The sequence below is a fragment of the Macrotis lagotis genome, chromosome 6 (genome assembly GCF_037893015.1).
Source record: "Macrotis lagotis isolate mMagLag1 chromosome 6, bilby.v1.9.chrom.fasta, whole genome shotgun sequence".
Lineage (NCBI taxonomy): Eukaryota > Metazoa > Chordata > Mammalia > Peramelemorphia > Peramelidae > Macrotis > Macrotis lagotis.
Genome location: NC_133663.1, coordinates 186,978,013 through 187,004,507, shown reverse-complemented (window position 1 = coordinate 187,004,507; position 26,495 = coordinate 186,978,013). Strand labels below are relative to the sequence as shown.

The 26,495-nt window shown below is 36.0% G+C and overlaps 1 protein-coding gene and 1 long non-coding RNA gene across 5 annotated transcripts in view; one reads left to right on the top strand and one right to left on the bottom strand.

Moving 5' to 3' along the window:
• The window catches only part of RASA3 (RAS p21 protein activator 3), a 299,007-nt gene that overhangs the window by 267,303 nt on the left and 5,209 nt on the right, over window positions 1-26,495 (top strand). For 2 of the 3 annotated variants that reach the window (XM_074192117.1, XM_074192115.1), the window contains exons 19-22: window positions 3,800-3,918; window positions 6,340-6,422; window positions 13,237-13,445; window positions 17,046-17,149. In XM_074192117.1, coding sequence (XP_074048218.1) covers window positions 3,800-3,918; window positions 6,340-6,422; window positions 13,237-13,445; window positions 17,046-17,149 — 515 coding nt within the window. The remainder of the gene's footprint in view (window positions 1-3,799; window positions 3,919-6,339; window positions 6,423-13,236; window positions 13,446-17,045; window positions 17,150-26,495) is intronic. The other variant, XM_074192116.1, reaches the window with a different exon arrangement.
• LOC141491311 (uncharacterized) overlaps window positions 22,549-26,495 on the bottom strand; it is a 32,797-nt gene continuing 28,850 nt past the window's right edge. For both annotated transcript variants that reach the window (XR_012469562.1, XR_012469561.1), the window contains one exon: window positions 22,549-24,580. This is a non-coding gene — a long non-coding RNA (uncharacterized LOC141491311). The remainder of the gene's footprint in view (window positions 24,581-26,495) is intronic.

Here is a 26,495-nt window from a genome sequence, read left to right as displayed (position 1 = left end):
ATATTTTAGACAAAACTGTCATGTAATTGTTATTCCTTATGACACAGTAATATTTCATGATATTCAGATATCACAGTGTTTCATCCATTACCCATTTATTGGGCATATTTTGGGTACCAGGGAAGCTATATATTTCTAGAAACCCTGTAGTGGGAATATTATGTTTCAGGAGGGGAGATCAATGAGATCTTCCATTATGGCAATCCCTCTGTGCCTTCATCTGCAAAATGGGAAGTTTGGATGAAATGATCTTTTAGGACTCAGAACATTTTATGATATTTAGTGTTCAGATTTAGGACTTGATAAAATCAAGGTGTATTTTCAGTAATCCTTCCATACTAAAGGTCATATCCTCAGTGTGATTCAACATTTTTTGCATTCTTTTTGAAAATGTATATATTTTTATTTTATATACCAGCATCATCCCTAGCCTTGTTTTTTCTATTTAGTTTTTCTAACTCTTCCATTTTTGCTTGTGCCTGATTGTTTTTCTGTCTTTGCTCATTTGGTCTGCTGCCCGCTAAGCTAAAGGATTCTTAACTTAGCAATAAAAACAGTTGATGGTAATTGTTCATGCAGGTAAGATGTCAGGAGACAGTTGGCATATCCCATTAGCTTGTGGTGGTCTGTCACGTGTGAGGGGCCATAAGAACTGCCACAGATGTTTTTGTCTGGACTTGGGAAAGGAAGTTGTGGTTCTCTTGAAATACTTGTGATGCCATTAGCAAACTCCTTGGGCTAAACCTGTAATATGCCTCATAGGTAGAAGAAATTATCCTGTTTTCCATGGCTTCTGGCGTTTTCCAAGTAACACAATGTCTTCCTTTTGCTTCTTTTTCATTTGAAACTAAATATACTTCCTGAAGAGTGGAATGCTGAAGTTTGGGCAGGGACAAGGAAGGGCTGCAGCCCTCCTTGGATATTTGGTGGGCAAATGCCAGTAAAACTCAATGTACTTTTAACCCCATCACTGCCTACTTTCTTCAGTTTTGCCATTGCTTTGTTAGTAATAATTTGTTGGACCTAAAAGGGGAAGATTCTTGAGATTTTCTTCATCATTAGCTTGTTGTGAAGCCACAAGATTTGAAAATCAATTCCTCATGAATTCTACCACTACTTTCATTCTTTCTGATGTGTAACTCGGGTTTCATGATTGGTTGAATTCTCCACATTTTTATTAGAAAGAAGAAATAAAAACAATGAAAGGGTGGAAAAACAGCCATTTTAGCTGCCTCTACACCTTTATTTTTAGTTTTCCATGTAGAGTTCACCTACACTCTACCTCTCTCAAGCCTCAGGAGGAGAATTGTGAATTTTTTTGAATGTTTTTATTTTGCTTTTTTGGTTACATGTAGTTTTTAGCATTCATCTTTTTGTAAGCTTTTGAACTCCACATTTTTCTCCTTTCTTCCCTTCCCTTCCCCCTTCTCCACAACTCCGTGATTCATCTGATATGGACTATAATATGTACAATCATGTTTGACATATTTCCATATTCATTTATATTATGAAAGAAGAATCAACCAAAAGGGAAAAATTTCATGAGAAAAAGTTTTAAAAGTATAAACCAATTTTTTAAAAAGTGAAAATAGTATGCTTTGGTAGGCATTAGGATTCCACAGATCTTTTTCTGGATGTGGGTGGCATTTTTCATCACAAGCCTTTTAGAATTGTCCTATTAAGAGGAAGGAGTGAACTTCATCATAACTCATCATCACAGAATATTGCAGTTTATGTGTAGAATGTTCTCCTGGTTCTGCACACTTCATTCAGCATCAGTTCATGCAAATCTTTCCAGGCTTTTCTAAAATCTACCCAGTCTTTATTTCTTACAGAACACTAATATTTATCATTTTCATAGACCATGACTTGTTCAGCCATTCCTCAATTAATGGACATTCCCTCAATTTCCAATTCTTTGCCATCATGAAAAGAGCTGCTATAAATTTTTTTGTACATGTTGATCTTTTCCCCTTTTTTGTGATCTTTTTGGGTTATAGACCTAGTTGTGGTAGTGCTGGGTCAAAGGATATGCAGGGTTTTATTGTCCTTTAGGGATAGTCCAAATTGTTCTCCAGAATGGTTGGATCAGTGAGAATTGTGAATGTTTCTAACAGGCTTTATGAGGAATCAATTTTAACTCTCCCTGACACAGTTTAGGAAGCAAAATAATAATTAACAATTAAATAGCACTGTAAAGTTCACAAATCTCTCTCTACAATATATTATCTCATTGAATCCTTACTGCATTCTGGTGAGATATAGGTACTATTATCATCATTATTATTATTCCCATTTTGAGGTAACTTATACTGTAAATTACATGACTTGTCCAAGGTCACACTAGTATGTGAGGCTGTATTCAAACTTGGATCTTCCTGACTCCAAGACCAGCACTCAAACCATTGTATCTTCTAGCTGCCATAGTTGCAGAAGTCCATCCTTTTAGGGGTGGTAGAGAGTTGAGAGGGAATAGGTAGAAAATGAAGTAAAATGAAGTGGGAAAAAAACCTTGAAAATCCTATTCTTCCACCCATATTTTGTTAGGGTTGAATTGTTTTAAGAAAGAGAACATGTCCCTGGATCATTTTTAGAGGAAGTCAGGTAGCTCCAGTGAATAGAACACTGAAGGTGAGAGGTCAGGAATACCTGATTTCAAATCTTCCTTCGAATACTTACTAATTTTGTGACCCTTGGATAAATCATTTCTCCTTTGCTGCTTCCATTTTCTCATCTGTAAAATGGAAATAATAGACCTCCCAGGATTGTTGTGACAGGAAAATGAGTTAATATTTGTAAAGCGCTTTGAAAACTATTATTTAAATAATAGGTGTTGTTTATTATCATCATCATATATAATAACCAGACTCATCTCCATGAGGATGGTTTCCACCTTAAGAAGAAGGGATCATGCTACACATATTTAGGTGATAGAACCACTAAATGTCATCAGAATTGAAGACATTGTAATTCTATGGAAGGATCAATTCTGTGGTTGCTTAGGATGTCGCCTCTGCTAACCCATGTTTCTTCTTTTCCTTTAGCCTGTCTGGTCTGAGCTCTTAGGATGACATGGGTTGATTCAGCTTTTTCTTTGACTTCATTGGCAATTTAGAAGTAAAGGGAGAAAATGGGAATTCTCCTGTTGTCAATGAGATCCCTTGGTATCTGTTCCTTTCCTGACTTAATGGGAGAAAGGTCTCATTGTGCTTTCTGTTCGGGATTGTGTGATCCATATTAACTCATGTGAAGAGAATGAACAATACAGCGACCTAAATGTTGTGGAGAGTCTTTTTACATATTAAGAAAGTGGTTTTCTTATCATTGTTTTAAGTATATTAAATGTTACTTTCCAAAATATACTTCTTTCTTGTACTAAGACAACTACTGGGGCATGTTTCAAATTCAAAGCTTTTCCAAAGACATTCTTCACTTTCATACAAGGATTTGATGAATTTTCTATTGAAGATAAAAAGTAGGGATGAGGGGAAGAAGGGCAAGATCAGGATTGGGGTTGGAAGTTTTTAGTAAAAGCCCATCAACTTTTGCCACCCACCATTAAGTTTTGAAATTAGACTTATATAGTACCCAAGTTTTTCAAAGGTGGTCGTTTCTGTCCTTTCATGGTAATAGTTGAAAATAAAGTTGACTATAAGTGAAAATTCAACAGCAGCTTATAGATTCACATGTAGATATTGGCTAATTAATCTGAGTATAAAGAGAATGTAACTTGTATATACTAAAAAGTATTTTTTGAACAAAAAAACCCATGAATGTCACTATCCTGTCCTATTAATAGATTCATGATCAAGAGGGCACAAGGAAGAAAGCGCTTTGGGATGAAGAATTTCAAGAAGCGATGGTTCCGACTTACAAATCATGAATTTACCTATCAGAAAAGCAAAGGTAACAAGAAAGGTTCGCTTTTCAATTGTTTTCTGACTTTTCAAAATCTTTCAAACGCACTAAGTATAGTGCTTGTAAGAAAAATGAGAACTCAGAGGCCATAGGAATTAGGACAGATGTTTTCCTTTGTGAAGAGTGAACCTAACAATACCATCCCCACCTCCCCAACATGCTCAAGATTCAGGGAAATGTAAAATGTTGGATTGAATGAGAAAGAGGATAATAACTTTTCCCTTGAAAGTGAACCTGGGAAACATATAAATTCAGCAGAATGAGAATTATTAAGTGGCTACTTTGTATCCTGTTGTTTTGTTTCTGTTTCTTATCAGTTAGGTAAAAACAATATCATTTTTCTTATTGATACATCAATCAAAAACATTTTTTTAAAAAATAAAAAGAATTCATCAAGTGCCTATTATGTGGCATTGCTATAATAGGTACTAGGGATTCAACATGTATTTACTATCTGCTAGGCACTGGTAAGTGCTTTAGAATTATTACCTCATTTGACTCTCACAAAAATTTCAGAAGGTAGGAACTATTATTATCATCCTCATTTTACAAACAGAAAATGAGGCAGACAAAGGTTAAGTGCCTTGTCTAGGGACACATGGCTAATAAATCTCAGGCCCCATTTGGACTGTAGCCCATCACTCTATCCACTGTGTCACCTTACTGCCCCTGAGACAAAATGAGACCCTCCTTGCCCTCAAGAAGCTTACAATCGAGTACTGTGCTTTTTAGGTAAGTCACTGTGGGAGGTTAGTGAAAACTAGACAGGGGTCAAAAGACATTTCCTCCTGGTATTTGTTTTCTCTAAAAAAATTGATGGGAGCAAAACTGGCTACTCTTAGAAAGAATTTGAGCTCTTCAGTCAATTTTCTTCTACATTCTAAAGGTCAGAGTTCTTGTTTGCCCAAATTCCTTTACTTTTTTTGAACCTTTTTCTCCCTTTGTTTAACTTTAGGAGTCTTCTGCTCTGCCCGGTCTTCTCTGCCCGGTCTTTAGCTATCCTCCTCTTCTCCTCATTTAAGACAAAAAAGTATAAATCCTCTCTTATTGCTTTATGATTTTAAAAGTTCAATACACTCAAACACTTAAGCCTCGGGATTATATTTTAAATTGAAAAATAGGTACTTAAATTTTCTTTTACAAATATTCATTGTGCTATTGGAGTACTATATTGTTTTACTAGCTCACTCTATGTTCTTTTTTCAACAAACAGATGGTATTAACTGTTGTACAAAATATGACAAATGCCAACATCAGGGTGTGTATGTAATGTCTTTGTGTGTGTGTGTGTGTGTGTGTGTGTTTATTATATATGTGTGTGTGTCTGCATGTTTATATGCATACGCACACACATATTCACAAAAATACATTTTTGTACCCTTGTACTCATTCAAGATTAGATAGAAGAAAACTAATAGGGAATCTGTTAATAAGGACACAAAGAATTTCAAACCCCTTGAAGATCCAGTACATCTTACCATAGGAATTTTTTTCAATTGTATCCAGTTATCTTCCCATTTTTCTCCTCCAAATAATATTTCATGTCTAGGTCAATACAGACTTTTGCAGTCTGCTAAGAAAAACTTTAAATTGTCAAGAAAGAAAAGAGGTAACATGGAATACAGGATAGAAAATTTCTTGGACCTTGAATTCTAAAACACCTTGGGATTCAAGTCCTGAGACTTCGAATGACCTTAGTTTAAAAGGTTAAGGCTTCCCACTGCATCCAGGACTATCTCTGGTCATCTTGAGCCATATATGACCCTGGACCCACATGGCACTGAAGGAGAAAGTGAGACTGGTGACTTTGCCTGGTCTAATTAACATCTAATTCACATGCATGTCATAGCATCATCTCTCTGATGTCATGGTCCTCTTCAAGAGCAAAGGTCAAACAACAACATAACATGTATCAGCTGTATGATCTGAGTCACTTGTGGAGAGTCTTTTTACATATTCAGAAAATGGTTTTCTTATCACTGTTTTAAGTATATTAAAAGTGTCCTCTAGCAACTTTGTCTTCAAAAAATATCTATTTTAAATTATTTGGTTTTGGTTTGTTTTTCTTAAGAAATGACTTCATATCTAAATATTCTGTCAAAAAAAATATCATTACTAAGTGATTTAAAGAGGGGATAAAAGAATCTCAAAGACAAATTTTAGAAAAGCAAAGGTAGAAAGATATACTTTCTACAGATTGTTTGCTGAACTGCTTTGGCAGATTTACCTATACTGTTAAAAATCACATATATGTGCCCCCCCCCAAAAAAAGAAAGACTAAGTGGCTGAAGAGTTTTTTTAAAAGCAAAATGTGAATGGTTTCTTTAAAGAAACCAAGTCAGAAATATTCAGTAATATTAGTGGATAAAGTAAAATTCTGCCTTATTTATCAGATTTTCTATTTCTGTTCGCTTTTATCAGGAGATCAACCTCTCTATAGCATTCCTATTGAGAACATTCTGGCTGTGGAGAGATTAGAGGAGGAATCCTTCAAAATGAAAAACGTGAGTGCTGCCTTTTAAGATATTTTTGCCTTTTGTTTCAGTGTCTATCCTGGTTTCTTCTTTCTCCTTTTCTTTTTTTTTCTCCACTCCCTAAAAATCTCACCACCATCTTTGGACTCTGTACTGGGCTCTCCTAGTTATTTGTATTCCTTAGGAGCTCTGGGAAGGAGTATGTTAGTCTTCAGTCCAACAACCCTCAAGAGCAGCTTAAATTTCCTTTTGGCTGGGTTGACTACAATAGAGTTCATGGAAGCCTGCCCAGGAAGTGGTTTCAGAACTGAACTGGCATGGATCCAACAGTTTTCAATAGTGGTCCTATTTCCACATTGACTTGAAGAAATCATGCTCTTTCAGAACGTCACCTGTGATCCTCAGAACTGGGAACTGTTGAAGATGCATAGAAACAACAAATGAAGTAGTGTAGAACCTGGGCTTTGAAATGAAACAGTAATATTTGCCCATGAATAAAAAAGAGTGTGATATGGACAGTTCCCAGTCCTGTGAGTGACAGGATTTTTCTCAGTTATATTTAAAGCTTGTTTAAAATTAGGCAATTGAAAGAGATCATATGACTAAATGGAAAAAACCTATTTATAAATGACTCTGCAACACTTCATTTAGTTTTTATTGACTGTTTAAATGTTTAAAACAACTAAGATGTTTTTCAGTCTGTGACTAGATATATCATTGTCTGTGAAATGCAGTTGGATTACTGCCCTCCCTGAAATGCCTAATAAATGCTCTATATAACTGTCACATTGTGTTTTGCATGCTTAGAATTCAAGCTGGTTAGTGAACAACCTTTTCTACTTTAAAGAAGAAACTAAAAAGATAACAAGTAAAGAAAAAGCATAGTTTCTGATTCTCCATTGGAAAAGCATAGTTTCTGATTCTCCATTGCACCAACCTCTACTTAAGTGGCTTCTCACAGCTTTCTTTGAAAAAAATAAAACAAGCTGAGTTAGAAAATACTTAGCTCTCAGTTACTCAGGCACTGATTCTTTAGTTATACATTTTCCAGGTCCCATACCCCTCCTTTTCTTTCTACGAGTCCATATTTGGGCCATTCTTCTGCTACCTAGCACTCCTCTCCATGGGAGAGTCTGGGAACAGGGGCAGAGATGAACCTCAGGGTGCTAAATATTACCTGTTTAGTAGCCCTAGTAAACTATTTGATTATGGAATCTCAACTCTACAAAACATTAAGAAATTTGTTTTACTTGATTATATATGTTTATAACTAGGATTTTGGTTTTTTTTCTTTCTCAATTGGGGAAAGGGAGAAGAAGAAGGAGAGAGATTTTTGCTGATTGGGGAAAAAAAGAATAAACAATATCCATGGGAAGTGGTAAAGTGGATAGAGGGCTAGACTTTTAAGTCAGGAAGATACATCTTCCTTATTTCAAATCTGACTTTAAGTATTTATTAACCGAGTGACCTTCAGCAAATCACTTCACCTTCTTTGCCTTAGTTTGCTCATCAAATGAGTGGAGAAGGAAATGACAAACCACTCCAGAATCTTTGCCAAGAAATCCCCAAATGGGGGGGCATGAAGAGTCAGACAGGACTGAAATGACTGACTATTAGCATCTACAAGATGACTATAATGAGAATCAGATGAAAGCAGGCATCATTTTACAATGGAAGGTGTACAGGATCTGGAGTGAGAGGTTTTGAGTATAAATTCTACCTCTCTCACTATCTGTGACCTAGAATCACTTTACCTCTCTAGGCCTCCATTTCAGGTCAAGTCATTATTATTAAACGATGTTTAATTCTAGACAAGTTATTAAACATCTAGTGCTAATGTGCTTGAGGACAAGGACTGTCTTTTGCCTCTTTTGTATTCTGAACATATTGCAGTGTCAGGACATAGCTGTGGTTGTTCTACCATTCAGTTTTATTCGACTCTTTGTATAGGTCGACCATAACACACATGATGGTCCTTGGGCTTTTCATGGCAAAGATGCTGGAGTGGTTTATCATTTTTCTCCAGTGGATTAAGGCAAACAGAGGTAAAGTGATTTGCTCAAGGTCACACTACTAGTAAATATAAATATCTGAGGCTAGATTTGAACTCTGGTCTTCCTGACTGCAGATCAGCATTGAATCCTCTGTATCATCTAGCTGTTTCTTGGCAAATGGTAGGCATGTAATAATTAATCAATTGATTGAAATAGTCAGATATGATGACCTATCTATTCATCTCTAAACTGATGATCTTATGAACTGACAATATTTAGTCAAGAAAGAAATAAAAAGACTTAGAGGGAAAAAAGAAATTAAGACTGGTTTTCTTGTTCCCACTGAGCAGAATGAGAAACAGCAGCAGCTCTCTCTCTTCTCTTCTCTTCTCTTCTCTTCTCTTCTCTTCTCTTCTCTTCTCTTCTCTTCTCTTCTCTTCTCTTCTCTTCTCTTCTCTTCTCTTCTCTTCTCTTCTCTTCTCTTCTCTTCTCTTCTCTTCTCTTCTCTTCTCTTCTCTTCTCTTCTCTTCTCTTCTCTTCTCTTCTCTTCTCTTCTCTCTCTCCATGAATGCTCCTTAGATGTCATTTAGCAAAAGAGACTGAGACTGATAATTACTTGATGAGATTTTTATAGAAAGAAATTTTGAGAAATAGAGTGAAATAGATTATCTCTAACCTTCCTATTAGTATGATTCTGAGTTTAGTAGTCCTATTTATCTATGGGTAGTATGTATCCAAGTATTGCCAACCTTCATTACCATAGCTGATTGAGTATTGACAATTTGCTCAATTTGCATACCTAGTCTTGTGTTTTATTTTTTCCTAATTCCACAAAATCTCTCAGGTCACATGTGGCAGCCACACCTTTGTATCTGTTTTTACTGTCTTTGCACCCTGATGTAAATCTCCTGCTGTCTTCATAATTCCTTGGAGCAGATTTTCGGTTATACTCCACCCTGGCATGCCTTTCAGTGGATAAAGCCATGTTTGGAATTTTTATGAGTAGGAACATTGGACAAGAGGGACACTGATTTTTTTATATACTTGTATTTATTTGTTAAATTAAAAAAAAAACACCACTTCCTTGTTTTTGCTTAAAGAACGACTGTTGTGTCTGGTATGTTGGGAATGGAAATATCTTACAAATATTGGAATGGCTTGGCTTAGCTAGTGGGCTCTTGATTAACAGGTGCTAAGTTTCAGGCCACTCTCATTCTCTTCTCAAGGCTGCATAACACAAGCAAATGTGTTTTGGTTTTATATTCAGTATTCAGGAAAGGTTGTGGCCTAACTGGCTTAAATACTAAACATTAAAAACTTGATAATTCACCTTAATAATGCTCTTGAAGCCTCTTGTTTGGATTATTTATTTTAATTTGTAAGTCTATGAAAGCCAAAGAATAGTTGTGTTGGGGTTTTTTTGTGATTGGAAGGCTGAACAGAGATCTGTATTAGTCTACACTGCTACAGTGATATTTCACTAACATTAATAAATACTTAAATTTGCTATCTGCCTAAGATGTAGTTAGCACTATATGGAATCTAAACGAAGTGTACAGGGAGGACTACAACGTCTAGTGTGAGGTCTTCCTGAGTTCTGTTCAGAGTTGCTTATCCACCTTTAGTGTTTACCCTCAACCTTCTTTCTTTCACCTATGACTCCATGAAGCTGTATCATGCCCAGTGTCCACACCCTGATAGAACTATCTCAGCAGAGGGACTAAAGAAGGTAACTAACTGATGTGCATCATACTATTGCTGAGTTAGGGAGATGTCTTCCCCTAAGCATATGAAGACTTTCTCCAATGGAATGGGTTGATGAAACAATTTGTTCCAGTGACCTTGTGAAGGCAAACTGAAGCAGGTGCTCTGGAGCACTTAAGAATTTGGTCAGACTAAGGCTATTGACTGCATCCAGGGCCATTTCCAGTCATACACACTTTTGTTCTGCGACTGGACTTCGATGTCTCTGGTAGAGAGAGTGAGGCTGATGACGGTATGCAACTCTGCCTCAAAATCTAATTCATAAGCAAGTCCTAAGACATCACCCATCATCCTCTATTTTACCTCAAGATTATGATATCATTGAGCCTCTTCAAAAATGAAAGACAAAGCCAATCCTAATAACAACAATTTATAATTTTATAATTCTTTAAGAATAACAAGGCATTTTTCTTGACAACTCCCTTATGAAGTTAATAGGATGCCTAAATCTCTCCTATAATGCCATGTGCCCCAACCTTATCAGAAGGGGAATCATACTTTTATCTCTTCCTTTAGTTCATTTCTTATCAACTCATAAGACCCAACTTATCTCCAAGTATTTCAACTATGATCCCATAAATTGGGGGAGAGATAGGTTGTTGGATTTAACACATGCTAAATAAAAAAGATGATTCTTGGACCTTGGGGGAAGGGGAGGAGATATTAAATGCTGTTGTAGTTTCAGTTTCAGAAAATTGAAATATTCATATCACCACTCCCAGGGATTTGTTTTTTTGTTTTGTTTTGTTTCATTTTAAGCATCAATCTTAAGGGTGGTGAAAACTTTTAACTGCTTAGGGTGATTCTCTTAACCAAAGCTGTGATTCAGAACAAGGCTCTCTACAGAAGAAAAGATAAACATAGGCAAGAGATGACTCATACAGGCCTCTTCTGGCTTCTGGGTCGCTTGGAATAGCAGTTAGGGAAGGTTGCATTCTTTCTCAGCCCCAAGACTGAGAAATGGAGACATGCCACAGGTCTGCAGTATGTTCAGACTTCTCTCAAGATAGAGAGAATGCTGAAGGCAACCCAGAATCACCTGGGAGTCCTAGCTTCATTCTGTCAGGACGTTATTTTAAGTATCAAATAATTCCCATATTTTTAAGTGGGGTGTGTGTTTGTGTGTGTGTGTGTGTGTGTGTGTGTGTGTGTGTCTGTGTGTCTGTGTGTCTGTGTTTCTGTGTGTCTGTGTGTCTTCTGCTGCTGCTTCTTTCAAAGCAGACTTCCCCTATCTCCTGAGTCTGCTTACTTCCAGGGCTTTCTACTTAAAGGAAGCCCCCTACCCCACAGACCATTTAAAATAAGAATTAAAAATTCTTCTTATGACGTTTTTATTTTTAGGGGACAACTCAGAATGTCCACGGGAGGAGAAAGATATATAGTATCTCATAGGTTTTTCAAAAGAAGTAGCCTAAGACTCAGAGGGAGGAAATGACTTGCCCATGCTAGCCCAGTGAGTCATTTGGAAGCTCTCAAAATAGATCCTAAGTTTCTCCTATTTTCCTAGACTAATTCGCTTTCCCATAAACCTGCTGCCTTCTATCAATTCCATCCATTCTCAACTAGAAGGGCAATTATTTCTGACACAAGACAAATTCTAGGATACTATACATCTGTAAGTTGCCATTTTGTTTTATTAATCAGGTAGCTTGACATCTTCATTTTAGAGATGAGAAGCAGAAACAGTACCTGCCCTCAAGGAGTTTACATTCTAGAGGCAGCAAGGTACTACAGTAGTTAGAGTGCTGGACCTGGAGTCAGGAGGATCTGAATTCAAATTTGCCCTCAGACATTTACTTGCTATGTGATCCTGGACAAATCACAACCCCTGCCCTCCTTCACTTTCCCCATCTGTAAAAGGGACTATATAATCATATCAACAAAATTCCAAGGTGGATTGTAAGGATATAAATGAAAGAACATCTGTAAAGATATTTGAAAAACTTAAAGCACTATATAAACAATGTGAAAATACCAGCTGGATATTATTCTGCTTGCTACTGTGACTCATCTTTAGTGATAAGAGTAAAGAAACAATGAAGCTCAGGAAATTAATTATGGAATTGTTCAGGTTTCTGTTTCATCTCTAAAATGAAGGTAATTATAGCAAACTACATTATCGTTATTATTGCTGCTGTTACTCTTGATCATAATTGATAGTGTCATTTTTTTAACATTTCAATTTATTTTTAAAATATTTTAAAATATTCTTTTCTTTTTAAAATTTGAGATACAATTCTCTCCCTCACTCCTATCCCTCTTCCATCCATTGAGAAGGCATTATAATATCAATTATACATTTGAAATAATGTGAAATATATTTTGAAATTAGTTGTATTTTAAAAATAGAGTAAAATAAATTTTAAAAAAATAATAGTGGTGTCATTTTGATCTTCTTCGATAATAAAGTACCAGAACTAAACAAACAAAATAAATCAAGTGAGAAAATTATACTTCAATTTAACTGCTAGTTTTTTTTGAACCATTCCTACTCCAATGTCTATGATCATTATTTTTATTGACATTTATATCTCTATAGCTTGCTGAGTTCAACTGCTTAGTACATATTTCTATCTGGATGTCCTAGCAATACTTCAAACTCAGTCTATTTAAAGGTGAACTTAACTTTTTCTCCTCTATGTTACTATGTATTTATAAATATAAAAGTATAATAAAGGTGACTTTTTGAATCTGTCAAAAACCTCATAAACATTTTCATAGCTTAGAGTTTCTTCCTTTCCTTTCACTGGCTCTACCTTGTTCTCTATGACTCCTTTGCAAACCTGTATTTTTTTTAATTTGGGAAAGCATTTTTTATATTTAATTTTAATTTTATTTTTTCTTAATTTTCTTAAAGAAAAACTTTTGACATTCTTTTAAAAAAATTTTTTTTGTTCAGTATTCTTTCCCCTCCTTTCCTCCCCCCTTTCCCCTTTCCTTGAGAAAGCAATGTAATTTGAGGTAGATCATATATGTGCAGTAATGAAAAAAACATTTCCATGTTAGCCATGTTTGAAAAGGAAATGCAAACCAGAACAAAAAGAGAATAATAAAGTTTTTAAAAAATTATTCTTACATCTTTTTAGATGTTCCAGGTCATCCAACCAGAGCGAGCTTTGTATATCCAGGCCAACAACTGTGTGGAGGCAAAGGACTGGATTGACATCCTCACCAAAGTCAGTCAGTGTAACAAAAAGCGCCTCACCGTCTTCCACCCCTCAGCGTACCTGAATGGCCACTGGCTCTGCTGCAAGGCCACCTGTGATAACGCTCCTGGCTGTACACCCTGTACAGGGTAAGGGGGGGGGGCTGCCCACTGGTCTCAGGTGAGATGCCCATAGGGAAACCCTGAAGAGGAGAGACCTGAGAGCATCTCTGGGTCTACAGTGTTTGTGGCAGCCCTTTCCATCCTGAAAAGGGTGGTCATCCATTGTCTTTCCTTTATGCTGATGCGCAAGAATACAAGCATCCACTTGGAAGGATGATGGTGTTCTCCATGGATGTAGAGAAATTTGGAGGAGAAAAAAGATAAGTTCATCTTTAAATAGGTTGAGTTCGAGGTATTGCTAGAACATCCAGATAGAAATATTGATCAAGCAGTTGGACTGAACAAGATATAGAGATATATCATCATCATCATCATCATCATCATAGACATTTATATAGTACACTAGGGTGTACAAAGTGTTTCCCCTCTAATACCAGAGATAATGAAGTTTAGATGGCATGCTCAGGCATGCCATGAAAAGATGCTACAAACTTGCAGAAATAATTTAGAGTACAATTATTTAAATTTTTTATTTTTTTTATCAGTTTTGAATAATGAATTTTTAATTTTAATTTTCACATTATGGGGCATCATATCATTCATTACGTGTAGAAGTTTCTGGATGACATTTTATCAGTCCAGTGGATCAGGGGAAAAGAGAAGGGCAGGGGAATTGGCATCTTCATAAAATCTACTTTGTATTCAGCACTCTGTAATGCACTTTACCATTATTTCATTTAATTCTCACAACTACCCTGGAAGGTAGATGCTATTATTATCCCCATGTTAGGGATAAGGAAACTGAGGCCAACATGTTAAATTACTTGTCTACAGTCATATAGCTAGTAAGTATCTGAGACTAGATTTAAATTTGTATTTCCCTCAAGTCCAGCACTCTATCTGAGCTATGATGGAAAAGAGCAAGGGTTTTGGATTTACCCAGCTCTCTACCTTCTATGTCACCTGGATGCAGCCATTAGTAAAGGGAGTTCTCTGGTTTGGCCACCTCAAGTGCCTGATCTATCTCCACTAGATTTTGTCATGTTGGAGTCAAGTTGAAACTGTTGTGATGCACATCAAAACTTCATTATCTCCAATACTAGAGGGGAAATGCTTTGCAAAACCTACTGCACTATATACATGTCTATGATCATTATTACTATGACATCTATATCTCTCTATAGTTTGCTGAGTTCAACTGCTTAGTATGGATGTCCTAGCAATACCTCAATCTCAGTCTATTTAAAGGTGAACTTATCATTTTCTCCTCTAAATTTCTCTATCCATCATCCTTCCAGGAACCTAGATTTATAACCTTGGACTCCTCCTTGACTCTTCTCTCACTCTCCCCCATATACAATCAAGGACCAAATCCTGTTAATGCTAATATTAATATTAATGGAAAGTCTATCAATATTTTAAAACTAATTAATAATTTTAAAACTAATTAATAACCTTTCAAATATTGTTTTTAAAAGCTTTTATAGCATTTTTTGCTTCTGAAATGATAAAAGCTTAAAACTGTATTAAGACTTTTGGGACATTGAATAAGGGAGGAACATACTTGGAGTTTGGAGTTGGTTGTGATTGTTTATGTGTATATTTTTACAAATTTAATTTTTTTATGAGTTTTAATAACTCAAATATGCTTTTATAATGAAATTCATCAGACATTAGTTTCTCACTGGAAACGGTGCTTAGGTTAAACATGTCATGGTCCAATGATGGTGCCAACCCATATGGAGTATGTAAAGAGTGTATATAACATGCAAATAACTAATGCAACCTAGATAAGATAGCTAGCTAGAGCATTTATTAAATGTGTTATGCCACTGTGCTAAACACTAGTGGTATAGATACAAGCTATCAAGACAGTACCTGCCCTCAAGGTACCTACATTATACTGGGATCTGGAAAGCCTAGGGTGTCAAAGAAAGGTACCTGGGAGGAACCAGTACTCTGAAATCCAAAAATGAAACTAGGTGACACCCTGCTTAAAAAGTCGTCCTCAATGGAGACAGTGGAGAAAGACTCCATGAAAGAGACAGGATCTGAATTGGACTTAGGAGAATGTATAGAATTTAAGTAAAACCAAAAGAGGAAGGAGAACATTGTAAACATTATAAGAAGTGAGAGTAAAGGTAGGAAGTGAAGAAATTTAGGGCATATTTAGGAGTAGAGTATGGTTCAGTATTATTATTGTAGTTTGCATAAGACAGGAAAGAATTGTCAAGAAGGGTAAGAGTTCTATGGACAGAGTTTGAATTGTACAATTTTAACACTCAAGATCAGCTCAAATTCATTTGAAGTTTGTGAAAATACATATCTACCCCCACCCCTCCCCCACATACATTTTTTCAGAATTGAGGAAGTCATTTTGAGGTCTTCCATACACAGAACTATAGAATCCAATCTAGGCCTCATCTGAGTCATGAATCCCCTCTGCATAGCATCTAGCCTTGTCTTAGATCCTTCCAATGACCTTGGAAGACCTTCACTCATTAAGATAGTCCATTCAATTTTTGAGTCACTCTAATTGTTTAAGGAAATTCTTCTTTTCATTGAGCCAAAAACCTGAATTTCTCTGACTTCCACATATTGTTCCTAATTATGCCCTCTGGGGACACATCTAATAATAATTTTTTACACCTGAAAGATCTTAAAGGATTCAAAGACCTGTGTGTGTGTGTGTGTGTGTGTGTGTGTGTGTGTGTGTCTGTCTGTCTGTCTGTCTGTCTGTCTTTTTGTCTTCATCTCTGTTACCATCGTTGTCTGTGTCTGTGGCTCTATTTCTCCTTGTGTCTATCTGTGTCTGTCAGCCTCTCTTTGTCTACCTGTCTAACTCAGTCAGTCTGTCTGTCTCTTTCACTATGTGTATATTTTCTGTTCTTTCTCTATGTGTCTCTGTATTTGTGGCTCTCTGTCTTGTCTCCATGTCTCTTGTGTTTCTATCTCTGTCTCTCTCTCTTTGTCTCTGGCCCTATTTGTCTCTATCTCTGACTCTTTCTCTGTTCCTCTATGTCTGTATTTGTCGCTGTCTGTCTGCCTGACTCCGTTTGCCGCTGTCTTTTTCTGTCGCAGGCTCTCCCTGTCTCTGTATCTCTATCTCCTTCCCCCCGCCCCAGAAGCTTTCTCCAGGCTTTTAAACATCTTATCATCCTAGTCCATCTCTGGTTATACTCTAATCTATCTATGTTCTTATAAGTTTTATAATGATAGTACCCAAAATAGTTTGCAAAATTGCAGATGTGGTCCGAACTGTACAAGTTAAACAGATATAATCCTAACTCTGAATTCTAGATCTTTATGAAACCTAAGATTCCATTAGTTTTTTTGATTGCCACATCACATACTTGATCCACACTATACTTTGTCTCAACTACAGATCTCTAGGTCTTTTTCACTTGAATTATCATGTAGACACATTTCCTGCACTCCTTACCCTTTGCCTCCCTACCCCCCACATGTTTAATCTTATTTAAAGCTCTTTATTTTATACTCCTGGAAAGCCAGTTTGGAACCCCCTCATATTCTCTGAATAGTAATTTGAGGAGCATCAAATATTAACTTGACAGTAGTGTTGCTTTAAAAAACACATACACAAACTTATTTTTCCTTTTTCTATAGTGGCCTTCCAGCAAATATACAGCTTGATATTGATGGGGACAGAGAAACAGAGAGAATCTACTCCCTCTTCAACTTGTATATGAGTAAATTGGAGAAGATGCAAGGTAATGAAAGAATGCTTATGTTCCTATAACAACTGTAACCCATTCAGTACAAAGATACCTTTAATCCTCTAGATCTGCCAGGTCCTGGGGAGAGAGACAGAGAGAATTCTATTCCTGAAACAGCTGTGAGTTTGTGTATATGTAGATGCATGATGCCAATACTTTTCTTTATGACTCTGATAGAAGCTCTTTCTAAATTAGGCAAAAATTTTAAAAATGAATTTTAGCCACAGAATTTTTAAACAATATAAGAACAAAGAAGAACTTGCTTGCTTTGAACTACATAATAACTTAGGTCCTAAATATGCCTTCACAGTCTTCTAAACAAGCAACTTGTAAATCAAGGGCAAAATACTGTATAGTGGTGTGGTTACACATATATGCATACATGAATGCATAGACGGATATGTAGATTCATTCGCTTATTTGTTTATCAGTGTGCTGCTCCAACATGCAGAACATGCACATTCCAAAAAACTTTCCTCATAAGCTCTGTAGAAGCATCACAATATTAAACTCCTTTATACTTTAAGGCCAAAAAACTAGAATCCAGACTGAGAAGAGTTCACATCATAAATGTTCAGTTTTAGTTTGATGGATGTAATTAATAGGAAAAGCAGAGATAAAGGAGCTCATTCATCTGTCTAATAAACTTCTCTTTTGCTGCCTTGTGATCTGTTCCACATCAGATTCACAGTGGGGAAAACAGCAGGACCAAGGAATCTTAGGCACCATTTGAAATGTGAAGCTGGCCTTTAAAGAAAACTGCTGCTGCTGCTTTTTCTGGATTTTTCCTCCTTTTTGATAGAAGACAGCCATGCAAAACATATACTGAAACTTGAAAAATACTTTAATCCTCATTTGGCAACCATTTCTTTGCACATCTGTAATCGTCCTCGTCCCCACCCAGGGAGCATCCTTTGTGACTCATCTTGGTTTGTTCACACGTACAGAGAGAGGGATAGAGAAAAGAGAAAGAGACAGAGACAGAGAGAGAAGCAGAGTCACAAAGACAGAGCAGAGAGAGAGACAAAGGCAGAGACAGATAAATAGAGTCACAAAGACAGAGAGAGAGAGAGAGAGAGAGAGAGAGAGAGAGAGAGAGAGAGAGAGAGAGAGAAATAGACCCAGAGAGACAGAGGCAGAGAAACAGACAGAGAGAGAAGAGTTTACTTTTGCTTTTGATTTCTATTTTTAAAAAGGGTAGGAAGATCCAGGGAGAACATAATCTGACTCCAACAATAAAGGGCATGTTGCAATTTAAAAGCATCCTATTTGAAATGGTAAAAAAAAAAATTGAAATAAAATTGAGAAAGAACAATTTATTTATATGACCTTAGAAAAGGTTTAATACAAAGACTCCTAGAATTGTAGAATTTCACTTTTAGAAGAGATCAATATTCATAGCCTGAAGTCTTTGAACTTTAAAAATAATTGTTAACTGCATATCAGTATAATTGGTTTACTTTATAATCCTCCATATGTAGTTTTATGCATTTATAAACATTATCATAAGAAGAGTTCAGTAGGGTACACCAGATTAGCAAAGGGGATTGAGAGACTGAAAAGGTTAAGAATCCTAATGCACCAGCTAGGTGGTATAATAGGAAGCTAAGTGGTTCAATGGATAGAGCCTCTGGGCCCAGAATCAGGAAGAACTGAGTTCAAATTTGGCCTCAGACACTTGTGACCATGGGCAAGTCACTTGTCCTCTATTGACCTCAATTTCCTCAACTCTAAAATGGGGATATTTTCCAAGGTTGTTGTGAGATAATATGTGTAAAACACTTAGCACAGTACTTGCAAAAAAATAGGTGCTTATAATAAATGGTAATTATTATTATAATTAATCTCATTTCTAATCCAATTTCCATCAGATACAAGAATTCCTTTATAGTATTCTATTTAAGTTATTATAGAACCCTCACATTGTAGTTCAGTTCCTTTGGTTCTTGGATAATCTGATTGTGTACTGAGAAATAACCAAGTTCCCTTATAACTTCTACCTGTTGACTTAACAAGGCCTCCCCTAAAGAGCTGCACAGAATAGGTCAAATTCCTGTTATCAGTCTCTAAATATTTGAAGATCATTTCCTATGTGTGCAACTAAGGGGATAGAATGGGGATTGAGCCTATATAATATATTGTTTTAGGTGAGGTATTGGGAGTTAAGTGACTTGCCCAAGGTCACACAGCTGCTGTGTATTAAGGGTCTGAGGTCTTCCTGAATCCAGGGCTGGTATTCTATGCATTGCAACACCTAGCTGCTCCATGCCTGTGCATTATTTGGCACAGTGGATAGAATGTTGATCTTTGAGTCAGTAAATTTTCATTTCAAGTTGAACATTTAATAACTCTGGGCTTCTGGGCTAATCATTTAACCTCTCTCAGTTACCTCATCTGTAAAATGGGGATAATGATAGAACTTTTTTCACAGGGTTTTGTGAAAATCAGAAGAATTAATGTATGAAAGTTCTTTACAAATCTGAAAGTACTATATAAATGTAGACATTTTAATACCTGCTATGTCTTTTCTTCTGTTAGCTAAACACCTCCAGTTTCCTCAGCTATTCTTCATATAAAACAATTTTCAGCCCTTTCGCCCAAGTTCTTCATATGGATTTATTTTAATTTGCCAGATTGACTCTTAAAGTGAGGCAAGGGTAAAAATGTGGTAAGAATACCTGAGCATAATATTCCTGATACGGATTGAACATTGCAGAATATAGCAAAATTTTTATTTCTTCTGATCAGTAGATACTTCTGTTAATGTACCCTATGATTCCATTAATTTTTTGATAATCCCATTACATTAAAGGATTGTTTTGAATTTGTTCCAGCTAAAATGTCTTTTTTGAAAAGTAAGTTTAAAAGGTATTTATTTAGACCTTACTATGGTCCAAGGACTCTGCTAGATTAAGTGCTAGAGATACAAATACAAGCCAACTAGACAGTCCCTACCTTCAGGGTGCTTGTATTTTATTTTAATGCAGACAAGACACATGGGGAGATTTGGAAAAAGAGAAATATTTTGGACAATGAAATCATAGAAATATATTAGCCATCAGGAATTTGATTGACATGTCCTTTCTAGAGAGGAACAAAATGATATGATTGCTGTACTCAGAGTAAAATTGGCAAGGAGGAGGGAAGGTAGGCTATGTACATGTTGCTGAAGCTTGGAGATGGATGTGAAGATTATGGTTGGTCTGGGTCTAGGCTAGAAATGATGAGTTCTTATAATTTCATTTAATAATGTATTATATAATTTTTATAGAGAGGACTATCAAATTTGTGCCATATATTTTGCGGAGTCTGCCTTTTAATTCTTTTTCAAAAAATCAGAACAATATTTCTCTCCAGTCTTCTGTCACTACTTGTGTTTTCCATTATTAAGTGAAAATGTTATGGAATACAGACACAATGGAACTAGGAATGAGGAGACCAGTTTTTTAGTGACCCTTTCTCTGCCTTACTATGCTATTCAGTCTTTTCACTTGTGTCTGACTCTTCATTATCCAATCAGAAGCTCAGGGTCCCAGTGATCAGAGGTAAGATTAGAACTCAGGGGCATGGCAGTTTGAAAATGGCCAGCAGTTGTTTCTTTGAATTAGTGTTAAACCAAGGCTGTTCCTTTTGGTACTTTTGTGACTGATTTTCTTTGAAATTGTATTTGTTATGAAGCTTCATCTTGTTGGTTTTGGCTAGTTCATCTCAAGGTCTTTCTGAATCCTGATTCCATCATTCCAATCACTAGCTTCCTTTCCAGCTTTGTGTCAACTGTAAACTTCATAAGCATGTTATCTCTGTATCTGTCCAAGTTGTTAATAAAAAATGTTGAGTAAAACTTGTCCTAAGACCAAGGCCTGTAGCACTTTTGTTAGAATTCTTTTTCCAGGTAGACTTCACCCTGTTGATCAATTATCTTTAGGTATTGTTGCTCAATCAACAAATAACCAAACATATGTTAAGCCTACCTAACAGCACTATAATCCACTCTCATAACCTCTTTGACCACAGTGATATTAGAGGAAATTTATCCAAAACTTTACAGAAATCCAGAAATATTATGTTAGCAGTGCCCAGTCTACTAGCCTCATAAAGCTAATTGGAAAGAGAAATGGGAACTGTAATGAATGAATCTGTGCTTTGCATATCAATTTTCTAAGATTATTATAATCTCATTTAATAATCTATTATAGAATTTTTATAGAGAGCACTGTCAATTTTGTGGTTTATATTTTTGGAGTCTGCCTTTTTTTTCTTTTTATAAAAATCAGGACAATATTTGTTCATCTTTAGTTTTCTGGGACCATTTGTGTTTTCTGTGATTAGTGAACATGTTATGAAAAAGAGGCATTGTGAGACTAGGAGTTAGGAGCCCTGTTTTTTAGTGACTACTTCTCTGCCTTGCGGTGCTGTTCAGTTTTCTTGGCAAAGACATTGGAGTGGTTTGCAAATTCTTTTTTCAGATCATTTTACAGTGAGGAAACTGAGGCCGACAGGGTTAAATGACTTGCCCAGAGCCACATAACTAGCAAATGTAGCTGCAGGATTCAATTTCAGACTTTTTTTTTTAAAAAAAAAGTTCAGACCTTCTTGATTAAGTCCAACATTCCACGTAAAAAGTCAACTAGCCCTCTTCCTATCCTCTGCTTCACAGATACTTCTTAAGAGTGTGTATCCTGTCCTTTCCAGTTTGAAGTTTATTCTCCTTGGTGGAAACATAGAAAGGAAATAATTGTTGAGTAATCTTTGCCTTTTGGCATCAGTTAGCACTGTACTTTCTTCCCCAAACAACGTTTCCTATCATTTCCTTGTTCACTGGCTTACTCCAAACAAGAACAGTGTGGTGCATTGGAGAGATCACTGGATTTGGAGTCAGGAGGTTGGATTCTGGATGTTACAAGTAACGACCTGGTCCAAGTCATAACCTCCTGACTCTCCTTTGTAGAATAGAGGAAGAGTTGGACTCAGTATTTTCTAAGATCCATTCTGGTTGTAAATCTTAGTAAATATAAGCTCACATACACATACTCCTAGCTTTTTTTCCTCCAGGAATAACAGATTTTTTGCTAGTCCTCAATTCAAGCCAAGCTTTATCCTTCTTGATACCATTCTTTTTTTCAGTTTGCAAGTTTAGAATTTGTTTTAGGTGCCTTGTCTTCAAAATTGTGTGTGTGTGTATATATATATCATGAGCTTATTTGATTTTGGCCAACATGTCAAGAGGCATTTATTAACATCTGCTATATACCAGTCACTGGGAATACAAAGAAAAAGTAAAAACAGTCCCTTCTTTCAATTAGTTCCCAACCTGATGGGAAAGACAACTTGTAAATAAATAGCTATGCACAAATGAAATGATGCCATTAAAATCTTAGAGGGAAGGTCTTTTTTGAAAAAAAAATATAAGTATATGTGTAAATATATATAACATTTTATTTTTCACCAATTACATGTTAAAACAGTTTATATTTGTTTTTGTTTTGAGTTCCAAATTCTCTCTTGACCCTCCCTTCCCTCTCCACTCCCTGAGATGCTAAGCTGTCAGATATAAGTTAAACATGCCATCATGTACAACATTTCCATGTTAGTCATTTTGTACAAGCTTAAATAAAAAAAAGGAAAAAAGAGTGAAAAGTAGCATGTAATCTGTTTTGAAACAATATCAGTTCTTTCCTTGGAAGTGGATAGTATGCTTCATCATTAGTCCTTTGAGATTGCCATGGATCCCTATATTGCTAAGAATAGCTAAATCATTCAGAATTCTTCATCGAGCAATATTGCTGTTATGATGTATGATGTTCACCTGGTTCTACTCACTTTACTTTGCATCACTTCATTTAAGTCTTTCCAGATTTTTCTGAAATCATCCTGCTTTTTATTTCTTTTTTTATTTTTCCTTTTACATTGATTTATTTTCAAATTAAAATAGCCTTATAAAAGTAAACATAATCCCCCCCTATAAAGATAGAGAAACCTCAAGAAAAATAAAGTGAGAGAAAAAAAGTATATTTGAGTTCTTGAGAGAAAAAATTATACTTCACTCTGTGTTCAGATACCATTGACTCTATCTCTGGGATGGATCGCATTATTTATCATAAGTCCATCAGAGAAGTTGCTTCAATATTTTTTTCCCCACAGATTGCTGGCTATATTTCCCACCATCCTATTCTTCCCCTCTCCCAATTTTTGTCTCTCTCCTTTCACCCTGTTCCTCCTCAAAAGTGTGTTATGTCTGACTACCCTGTCCTGTGATCTTCCCTCTCTTCTATCACCTACATCCCCCTTCCTTCCCCCATCGCCTTTCTTCCATCCCCTTTCCTCTCCTTTTTTCCTCTAAGGTTAGATAAGATTTCTTTATCACATTGAGTGTGTATGTTATTTCCTCTCTGAGCCACTTCTGATGAGAATGAAGATTCACTCATTCCTCACCTTCCCCCTTCCACACTATTTCAAAAGCTTTTTCATTTTACATGAAATTACCTTAACTCATTCTACCTCTCCTTTTCCTTTCTCCCAGTATATTCCTTTCTCACTCATTCATTCCATCTTTATAATATATTGTACCTTCATATTTAGCTCTCTTCTGTGCCTTGTCTCTGCTTGTCATATCTTATAGCACAATAATATTCCATAGCTATCATTTAGCCATTCCCCAATGATGGCATTCCTTCAATTTCCAATTCTTAGCTCCCACAAAAAAAGGCTGCTATAAATATTTTTGTACAAATAGGTCTTTTCTCTCTTTTTGAATGTCTTTGAGATATAGATCTAGCAACATTATTGTTAGATCAAAGTTAGGCACAATTTTATTGCTCTATGTACATAGCTTCAAATTGGAAAGTTCAAATCTGACCTCAGACATTTGCTAGCTGTGTGACCTTGGGTAAGTCACTTAACCCTGACTACCTCACAGCCAAGCCATCTCTAGTAATTGAGAGGATGATACTTGGGTTTGAAAGCTAAATGACTGTTTTGTAGTCACAATTGGTCTCTTTATTCACTGGATCTAGATGACTGGAGGAGAAAATGTGGCTGGTGACTTAGCACAACACCCCCTCACTCAAATCCAATTCATATGCTTGCTATGGCATCACCTCTCTGATGTCATAGCTTCTTTCAGAAAGGTTATCATCATCATCATCATCATCATCATCAAATTGCTCTCCAGAATGGTTGGATCAGTTCACAACTTTACCAACAGTGCATTAGTGTCTGGGAAAGTTGGGAGAGACCTCTTGTAGGAAGAACTTTAGCTAGAACTTGAAGGAAGCTAGGAGCTAAAGATGAGGTAGAAGAGTATTTCAGGCAAGGGAAGCAACTAATGAAAATCCAAAGTCAGAACATGGGGTATCTTCTGTGAGGAATGCAAGGAAGCCAGTGTTGATTGCAGAATAGGTCAAGGGAGTGTAAAGTGGAAGAAGGCTAGAAAAATAAGAAAGGGACAAATTATGAAGAGTTTTTAAAAACCAAACAGGTTTTTACATTTGAACCCTGAAGGGATTCCACTGGAATATATTGAATAGGGATTGTATACTTTGACCTGTACTTTAAGATCATTTTGATCTAAAATGGTGTGGAATGAAGGATGGACTTGAGTGGGAGAAACTTGAAACAATGAAAATAAACAGTACATTATTGTAATATTACTGGCATGAAATGATAAGGATCTATTTTGGGAGTATCAGAGGAGAGAAAGGGGGGCTTTTCTGAGAGATATTATTAAAAAGGTATAAAGGGCAGAATTTGCCAACTGATTGAATATTGAGGATGAGAAAATGTGGGGTCTAAAATGATATCTGGGTTTGAAAGCTAAATGACTGTTTTGTAGTCACAATTGGTCTCTTTAGAGTTTTTCTCCCTAGTCTTTCTGGGCACATGTATCATTGTATTTTTTAAAATTTCTCTTTTTATTCTAAAATTTTTAAAAATCCCTTACTTAAAAAAAACTTCATATATATCTGACTATGCCCCAATATTTCTTTATCAACATAGACTTGAAATTCTTTTTCTTCTTCCAGTAAGCACTGATACATTTCCCTTTTAGTTGAAAAGTAACAAAAAGGTGTCAAGTATTGTAAAATATTTAGTAGAAATGTGTGAAATATGTGTGCTGGTTCTTTGCACATTCATCATGATCACTTTTCATGGGTCCACTGAGACTAATTCAGGACTAACACAGTCTCCAAAGAGCAAATTGATGGCTACTTCTCTTGGTAGATGAGATAGATGAGAAATCAAGGGAGGGTGTAAAAGGAGTGAATTGTGGACTGATTGAGAAAAAAAAAAGACTGCTATAAGAATCCTGCTCATGCTGGTAGATAAATGATTCTCTGAGATCCCTCTTATTTTATTTTTTCCCCCACATTCATTTGTTGTATCAAACTCCAAATAAAGATCACTAAGTTAGGGATCAGAAGACTTTGAGGGTCTGAAGCCCAGATTTGTTCCTTGGTACCCTGTGTGACCTTGCACAAATTACCTCACTTGCCAGTTTCTTATCCAAAAAACAAGGAAGTTGGCATAAATGATCTCTAAATTCCTTTCTATTCTAAATCCTTTGAGCCAAATTATCCTTTATTCTACCATAGATTTGGTTTTGGGCTTTCTTGAATTTTCAGTTGCCTTATTTTTTTAAATTATTTAGAAGGAACATGTCTGTATACCCAGTAGAGAAAAAGAGAATTCAGTATGAAACCAAGAATCTCCATTTCACATCATTTGGGTTTTTTAATGTATATAATAAATTCTACATGTTAGTTTTATGCCTTTCTGTGCTACTTTATGAACTTCCCTCTGTTCTTACTTTGTTGCCTCTTAAAAATCTCCAATTTCTCATTGGATTTCTTAGTTATCATTCAATCTGCTGCAAGTTTAAGAGTTTTTCTAGAGGAAAGTAAGAATGATGTAGTTTACCTTCCATTCAGATAGCCATCCTTGCCATATCTGGATTTTCTTTTTTTGTTTTTTTTTTCAAACAAGGGGGCGGGGGTGTGTGTAAATGACTTACCTAAGCTCTCATAGCTAAGTAAATAATATTTACTGTCTGAGTCCATATTTGAACTCAATTCCTCCCACCTGTCTTCAGGGCTGGTGCTTTATCCACTGTGCCACCTAGCTGCTGCTTCTGGATTTTCTTAGGACAGCATATTAACCTGTCAGAATTCAGTGATTTGTATCAAAACTTGTTAGATCCTACTTGACCACTTCTCTATTCTGGAAGTTATCTCCTTGACAAATTATAATCTGCAGATTGTGTATTTCTAGATCTCTACAGTGCTTAACCAAAAAGCAAAACAAAACAAAGCAAAAGAAAAATCAATGTCAAAAAACTGGATAA